General features: G+C 38.1%; 1 protein-coding gene across 9 annotated transcripts in view; it reads left to right on the forward strand.

Annotated features, from left to right (window-relative positions):
- LOC111868871 overlaps window positions 1-9,093 on the forward strand; it is a 314,970-nt gene that overhangs the window by 273,926 nt on the left and 31,951 nt on the right. For 8 of the 9 annotated variants that reach the window (XM_023859916.2, XM_023859917.2, XM_033753210.1 and 5 more), the window contains one exon: window positions 3,241-3,426. In XM_023859916.2, the coding sequence (XP_023715684.1) occupies window positions 3,241-3,426 (186 nt within the window). The remainder of the gene's footprint in view (window positions 1-3,240; window positions 3,427-9,093) is intronic. The other variant, XM_023859915.1, reaches the window with a different exon arrangement.

Genomic DNA, 9,093 nt, shown 5'->3' on the forward strand with positions numbered 1-9,093 from the left:
TGATCACCATATACTTCTGTCAACAAATTGTAAGTTTCAGTGGCAGATTTTCCAAGTTTTGTGAGGAATTTGATGTTAGCACGTTGTTCTGCATTAGCACTCAGCATTATTCCGACGGAGCTCAGAAACACGATCCGCTTCTAACAATGGTCGCGGCCAGACTAACCGATGCACGTGAATGAAACTTTGTGTGACGGTAGAGGGAAGTCCAAGGGTCAATGCCCTACCCTCCTCTTCGTCAATGACGTGGCCGGAAATGAGTCATAAAAGTAATCCGGGTTCTTTATTGCCACACCTTGTATACCAAAACTCTGCATTCTGCTCACATAGTGTATTGGCATGTATTGTATGGTTCACATGATAACCAGGGATTATTTTTCTTAAACAGTATTAACGAAGTAGATTCTAAATTACAGACGATAAAACAATTCCATCCAGTGTGACTGTTGAAGCTTTTACATCACTTCTTAGTACCCTAACATGTTTCGGTCCCTATAGACTGTCAGAGGGAGCATCAATACTTTTAGAAACTACTATTACAGTGGGTGTTTTGATTTTTAAAATACATAAATAAACAAACATAGGACGACAAGAACTACCTTCCCAAGAAAGACAGGTGGCACAAGCCCGGCCCCATCAAGAAAAACGAAAGGACAAGGGACACGAACCTATTCGGTTAAAGAATTTTAACTTAAATAAAAAAAGTTTTTAAAAAACTTTAATGCATCAAGGACATTTGCTGTAGTTGTAAGAAATTTGGATTTTGTATGAAGTGTATATTACAAATATTGTATATTTATGTATTTTAAAAATTAAAACACCCAATGTAATAGTAGTTTCTAAAAGTATTGATGTTCCCTCTGATGATGGTCTATAGGGACCGAAACATGTTAGGGTACTAAGAAGTGATGTAGTAAAGGCTTCAACAGTCGCACTGGACAGAATTGTTTTATCATTTGTAATATTGTTAGTGTGACGGACCAGAATGAAACAAATCAAATTAGATTCTAAATGGTTCTGACCAATGGTGTTTGTAACACTCAGAATTATTGTGTTTTTGGACTTGTCCATTGTCTGGTAACCCTGAGCATTAACCACTCAGTTTTTTTTTTGGTGGATATGTATAATTTTTTATGTATAATTCAGAGGAATTTCTGTTTTTAAAAGTTTAATATTATATAAGGAACCCAATGTATGACAGTGATAAGTAAGGGAAACTTTACAGAATTTTCTACTTACATCATAATGGAATGGACAAAAGCAATCCTCTACTTTTAAACATAAATAACTTTTTAACTTCTGGGCATGTAGTAACAATTTCAGCTGCATATTTTTGCCACCTCTTCAAGGAGTACCTTTTCTCTTGTCACTCCTGCCATCACCACACGTAACTGTAACATGTGTAATGCTGTCTAGGGTATGCTGGAGAACTGTGTTAGGCCCCAAACTTGAGATGGTTGTGTCCCCATTTTCCAGTTAAATGATGCACCCTTATAATATTGTAACGTGTTTGGACACTGATCCCACTTCTGACACCCGTGTAACGTGTTTCGTTACTGAATACGCCGTAGAGATCGTTAATTGGTTTATTCAACAATCTACAAGTAACGGCTACAATTACTTATCACACAGTTGCGGGGTTTCACACTTTATAACCCTAATCGCATTAATCTGTTAACACTGTTGCGGGGTTTCACGATTTATAACCCTATGCGCAAATCAGTTCACTCCGTGTTCAGTAATCTACACGTTTACAGTAGGGGAGCTATGTATCACTGTATCACACACTCCCAATTACACAATCACACGCACGTCCAGTTCTTCTTTCCGCGACGGCTGCTATACTCCAACTTGTAGTCGGCTGACTGGAGAACTGTTGATAACACGCTCGGCGACTGTTACTTTATAACTCGACTCGGCGACTGTTACTTTATAACTCGGAACTGTCTTCGGCGATGGCCAGGTTACAACTAACTCGTAGCTGCTGTGCAGTTTCATTATATAGCCACCGTGGTGCCTGTTGCGTTCCACGTCACAGTAGGAAGTTGATTACGGGTACGTAGCGTTGCGTGTTATGTCACCGCGGAGGGGTGGGAGGGGAGCGCTGACTCACCCGCCGCGTCACTGCTGGTGGGGGGGAGTTCTCCTTTGCGCAACATGTCACAATATTAATGAAGCTAGAACAAGCTTTTGGACAGTGTGTTTAGGGAAGCAGTTTCTTGGCCACCAGGGTCTCCTGCTTTACCCCTGTTTGGAGTTTTACTTTGAGGTTATTCAAGGATTGTGCCTGTTCAGAAAAGAGTGAACAGTTTGGAAGCCCTGAAAGCCGGAATTATGCTGAAGAGTAAGTAAATAGGTCACAGATGGATATAAAACATGAAATGTGATATTCAAACCTGTAAAAAACATTTATTTCTTGACATATCCTCCACCAACATTGATACGCTTGCTCCATTGCTTTACCAGTGCATCAAAACCCACAGCATAAAGTCTTTTGACAGCCACTTTCACACCTCCATTTTGATCTCTTCATCATCAGTGGCTCTTGAACATCTGGAGAGAACTTCTCGACCCACTTGTGAACTACTTTACACGACAAACACTTCCCACTGTAAACAGGTAACATTTCTTTATCAGTATCCTTTGCATTTCATCCTTTTCCCAACAGAAACTGCACAACAGAACACTGCTCTTCGGTAGTACACCCTCAAGCATGGTCACGGGAAACCAGCCTCTGAACATGTGTGTCCACTACCTGGACTGTCATGAGGCTGGACTGTGCTGCTACCTAGTGATACACACAGAAGACCAATTACGTCCATTACAGCTGTTTTACTTCCATTTGTAGACCTATTTACTGACTGTCCCTCGTAGGCAGTTGAATGTGTTACTCAGAAAATGTTAGAACAAATCTAGCAGAAATCGGAATACCATCCGGAGAGGAGGTGTAGACATTGAACTGTAACCAAATTTAGAGGGCCAAATTCACACACTCTGTGCAAATAAATATTTGTTTCACCTTGTTTTGTTTAATAAAAACGAGATGTTAAAAGTCCTGGCATCTGTCTTATTATCCAAATAGAGACAGTATTGTTTCATTTAATGTTCATGTCCTTACTTTCATCCTGGCGGAGACAGTATTGTTCTGTTTATTGTTCATGTTCTTACTTTCGCTGTGCTTTTGCAAGCGTAAGTGATGTGTGTCTGATCTGCCCCTCCATATCTGTTCTATTGTTTCAGGTGTATTGGGTCGAGAAGTGAAGGATATTCCCTTGGAACAGCTGAACGTCAACTTTGAGCAGTTCTGCGCTATTGTAGCAGAGTTCAAGTGTTGTGAAAGTGAGACTCACAGACTATGGGAGTTAGTCCTAGCCAAAACCACTCGCCTTCTAGAGACAGTTGTCTCCCCTCTGACAAAAGTTCTAGGTATTTCTTATGTCAGTTGCCAGCACAGAGACTTACAGCATTAATTTTTGTTAATGTCTTACTGTAACTTGCATCGATATGATTGTTTTAATTTAATTGCCAAACAGCGTGCAAGAATTTCTTCCACTTAGCTTAGTTCCTAAGGTTCCCTGAATGGGACTGTTTTTCTGTTAACAAACCCTACAGAGCTTTAGAATTCTCTTCTCTCTTTTCTCTTAACCTTTTTTCCACTAAATTACAGGGTCTTTGTACAAAGGCCTTGAATTCATGATGCTCTGCTGCTTCCAGTGTTGAATTTGTGAGTCATATTAAGTGTGTTTGCTTATAATTATTTTAGGAATTTTAAAATTAATCTTCACTAATCAGTACTGAAGGATTTTAATTTATTTGAATAATATGTCCCTATCTGGTTTGGTAGTTCACTGATATTTCAGGGTCGAGGCGTGAGCCAAGCCAGAGTAGTATGTTCCAATATATCAGTGAACTTCTACCAGACTGCATGACCTCACATTCCCAAAGATAGCATTCATCATAGACACTGCTGTGAGAACCTAAAATCCAATTATTTAAATTTCTGCAGGTGGAGATGATGGGAATTTAAATTCACATTGGATGCATGGTTGGACTAAAGTGATTGCAACTCTTATAATTTAAATAAAATTTTATGTTCATATTCTGTAAATAAGACTGTTATATGTGCAGAATATGAGGATGTAATTCCTACTGTGGTAATCCTGAAAGTAGTGAAAGGAGATAGATGTCGTAACTGCGAATAACTGTAACACAGTTGCTGATTTTCACGCTTTACAAATCATTTCTTCTCCAGCCTGCAGTGTCTTCACTAGTCATTGCTTGGTAACACCTCTTAACATTGGAGATCCTTCAACTTCTGTGGTCATGCCATTGCCTGCTGGCTAACACCCCACAACTGTTAATTCCACTTAATAATAGCGCCATCTCTTCTCAGTCTCTCTTGCAGAACAGAACTCAGCTGATTGCTCTGACTGTCCTGGTTATGACTTCTTGGCATAGACCACATAGAAAACACTGTTCTGCTATTGTTGCATATGTATTCATTTGCCACAGGAACATGTTTACCAAGCTTTCACTAGTTTTCCTTCATAATGGATGCAAACAGTGTCCTCTGCTTATGTCGTTACTGCTGGCAAATGTCCCACAAATGACAAAACTCTAAACTTTGTCCCACCTATGGACCCCCCACCACAGACTGTGCAGAAAACACCTTGTTGTTGTAGTTCAGTTGTTGCTTGTCAGGAATCTGTTGCCTAGCAGTTGGTATTATATTGTATTTATTTGCACGCTCCAACACATCCATACATGGCCGAAGCCCTTGGAAACAGAACCGGTCTCTCAACAAGCCTGCTAAGTAGCAGGTAGTCGCTAGATAATATATATATATACAACAATATTAACATGATATTAACTTAATACCCTTATATGTACTACAGTTACATCACATTTACAATATAATTACATTATAATTTAAATATAAATAAATAACATAAACACTCAATAACAATCCTAGTTAAAATATTCATCCAAAGTATAATAAAATTTACAATGTAAAAAGGCATGTAAAGCCACTCTAAATTGCTTAATATCACAGACCAATTCTTTAATCTTCAATGGAAGATGGTTAAAAAGTTTAATGCCAGAATAATAAGGACCTTTCTGGTAAATTGTTAAATTTGCCTGAGGACAATAGAGACCAAAATTATGCCTCATTTTCAGGCCATGAATTTGCATTGACTTATGATACAAGCCCATATTATTCACAACAAACATCAATAATGAGAAAATATATTGCGACTGCAACTGCAATATTTGCCATTCTATAAATGCCTCTCTACAAGAGTCTCTAGGTCTCAGCCCACTCATGACTCTAATTATACTCTTTTGAATTCTAAAAATATGCGCACTAAGGGGTGAATTACCCCAAAAAATAATTCCATAGCTCAATAGTGAATGAAAGTAGGAATAATACACCGTTTTTAATGTCTCAGTGGGCAAGATGGGTTTAATCACCCTCATTGAATAACAAGCCTTACATAATTTAGGCCTAAGCTGAGTTATATGAGCTTTCCAAGTGCACGATCTTTCTATAACAATCCCCAAAAATTTCATGTTTATATCCTTTAAAATCTCATTATTACAATATCGAATAGAAGTTACATTATTTGTTCTAGGCTTTGCCTCAAATTGAACATGTTTAGTTTTCTTAAAATTTAAGGTCAACCTGTTTGTACTAAACCACTCATTAAGACAAGTGAAAGAGGTATTAACGTCTTTACTATACTGGCTATTATTCCAACTGCTAATGACTAAGCTTGTATCATCTGCATACAATACTGATTTAACTGAATCGTTGAAAATTGTGGGGAGATCATTTATATAAAAAAGGAAAAGAAGCAGACCAAGGACGGACCCTTGTGGGACTCCGTATCTTACAGTATCCCAGTTAGATCTAGCAGCATGATCAAAGTCAGTGCTGGCTATTAATACTCTCTGTTTTCTGTCTGATAAATAGGATGTGATCAGGTCGAGAAATTTGCCTCGTATTCCATAAAATTGAAGTTTCTTCAATAAAATCTCCTGGTTGACACTGTCAAATGCCTTCTTTAAGTCACAAAAGATTCCACTTACAATTTTCCGCTTATTTAATGCTTCTAATATTTCATTTATTAACACATAAGAAGCTATAGTTGTTGAAGATTGACTTCTAAATCCAAACTGTTCATTAGCTATAATATTATAGTCATGAATATGTTGGTTTAGTCTAGCCAAAATAATCTTCTCAAATGCTTTCGAAAAGGAAGTCAAGAGAGAAATGGGTCTATAATTAGAGGGGTCATTCTTGCACCCATCCTTAAAACAGGGCTTAATCTCAGCGTATTTTAACCTGTCCGGAAAATTTCCGGTAGACAGCATTTTATTACAAATAAACGTTAACGGAGAAATGATAAATGGAGCACTAATTTTTAGGACTTCAACTGATATTTCATCATAACCATGTGATCTTTTTGTTCTCAAAGTTTTAATAATTTTATATAACTCAGTCGTTGTTGCCGCCTGGTATTTAATACTAGGAAAAGGATGTTCAAATGCTGACTGCAAATAGTCTAATGGCTCAATATTAGTTTTAAAATTTTTACTTATGTTATTCTCAGCCATAGTTAAAAATATACTGTAACGTGTTTAGTCGGTTACTGAATACGCTGTAGAGATCGTTAATTGGTTTATTTAACAATCTACAAGTAACGGCTACAATTACTTATCACACAGTTGCGGGGTTTCACACTTTATAACCCTAATCGCATTAATCTGTTAACACTGTTGCGGGGTTTCACGATTTATAACCCTATGCGCAAATCAGTTCACACTGTCTTCAGTAGTCTACACGTTTACAGTAGGGGAGCTATGTTTCACTGTATCACACACTCCCAATTACACAATTACACACACGTCCGGTTCTTCTTTCTGCGACGGCTGCTATACTCCAACTGTCGTCGGCTGACTGGAGAACTGTTGATAACACACTCTCTCGACTACTACTTAACTCGGCGACTGCTCACATTACAACTGACTCGCAGCCGCTGTGCAGCTCACTTATATAGCCGCAGTGCTTGCCTGTTGCGTAATGAGTGCCACGTCATCCTGTTACGTCACCGCTGTTGACTCGCGTTGCATAGCTACCAGGTTGCGGGGGCTCGGCTAACTTCGGCTCCGCTCATGATGTCACCGCGGGGAGTGTTGCGGGGTGATGACTCGCCTATTACGCGAGCGCTACGTTACCGCCACGTGCCGCTGGGGAGGTAGGGGTCCTTCGTTGCGCAACATGTCACAATACTATTTAAGGAGTTGACAATATCTTGCTTATTTCTAATAAGCTCCCCTTTAACTTTTAGTTCCTGTATTGTATCTTCTTTAGTTGACCTCCCAGTTACAGATTTAGTAATATTCCAGATAGTTCTTATTTTGTTACTAGATTTTAATACCTGACTACTATAATACTTCTTTTTGGCTTCTCTTATAACACTTTTTAATATCTTACAATACTGCCTGTAATAATTCTTAAAAACCACATCATTGGTACTCCTGTATAATAAATAAAGGTCTCTTTTATGCCTGCAGGAAATATCTATACCTAGGGTAGTCCATGAATTATTATGAAGTTTAATTCCCTGTCTTTTTAAGGGGAAACTAGAATAAAATATTCTAAGAAATGATTTTAGAAAGGAATTATACATTATAATTATATCATCAATACCAAAAACTGTGTCCCAAGTTTCAAAACTCAAATTGTATTTAAAGTCCTGCACAGTGGCCTGGTCAATTTTCCTAATCATTTTCCCACACCTTACGCTACCCTTCTTAATATGAGCTTTAACCTCTGTTAAAACAATTAATTGAGCATCGTGGTCAGAGAGTCCATTAAATATAGGACATATTTCATAATTCCCCAGCAGAGAGGCATCCACAAATATGTTATCTATTGCCGTCGCAGAGCCATTTTGCACTCTTGTTGGGAAATTCACTGTACTTGTTAAGTTATACATAGCCAATAGTTGATCAGTTTGCTTCCATTTATTATTGTCAGTTAAATAATTGACATTTATGTCACCACAGAGGATTATTTTGGCATTATCTCTAAATAATAAGTTAAGAATAATTTCCATTTTTTTAAAAAAAAGGATAAAATTACCACTTGGAGCTCGATAAATTGATACAATATAAATATAGTCAAAAGAATTAGTTAAAAAAACTGCACTGGCTTCAAAATGTTGGTCAGTGGAGTAGCTACTCAAATCTAACTTGGAGAAACTTAGGCTTTGTTGTACATAAATACAGACACCACCCATTTTCATGGAGTGCCTACAATAACTAGCTCCCAGGGTACAGTTGTCAAGTCGGACAGCCTCAGTCTCTGACTGATTAAGATGATGTTCCGATAGGCACACAATATGAGGAGAATCCACATATAAAAAATTTTTAATCTCATCAATTACCAAGTTGCTGTTACAGTTGCTGTTTACCAAGTCATAACTTAGCAGTGGGGTCTACATACTACATTATTCAGTGTTGTGAGAACAACAAATCCCACCTCAGTTTACATTCCAAGAAGAGCATGAGGCATGCAAGTGAGGGAGGGTCATGCCATTTGATGTGTGAGATGGTGTAAGATATTTCACTGAGTGGAAGAAATTCAGGAAGTAAGCTGTATGTCACAGAGCATTTGAATTTGTACATTAATTTTTGTTTGGATCATGCCTTTTTAATGCTTGTCATCCTGAACTTCTGATGTTTTTTGTTTCATCAGCAAATAATATAGGTGTTTGGTTTTGTGCTGCTAAGGACTGTAGATTTAGTTGCTTACACACCTTATTTTTAGAGACTAGTTTTTAAGAAGAAAGCAGTCTTCTGGAATTTGGCACCGTGTATATGTGGTGTTAACCGACGTTTCGGAGGTACATATCGCCTCCATCTTCAGGGTAGAAGGAAAAATATAAGAAATCCACAAGCGAAGAGACCGTGAGAACTGGTAAAAGCAGACTGGTGTTGGAAATATACACAGCTATGTGAGAGCAGAGAAGGAATGGGGGAAGGGGAAGTATACATAGTGTGGGAGGGGGGGAGGAGCTGGGACAA

This window comes from Cryptotermes secundus, unplaced genomic scaffold, assembly GCF_002891405.2.
Source record: "Cryptotermes secundus unplaced genomic scaffold, Csec_1.0 scaffold547, whole genome shotgun sequence".
NCBI classification, from domain to species: Eukaryota; Metazoa; Arthropoda; class Insecta; order Blattodea; family Kalotermitidae; genus Cryptotermes; species Cryptotermes secundus.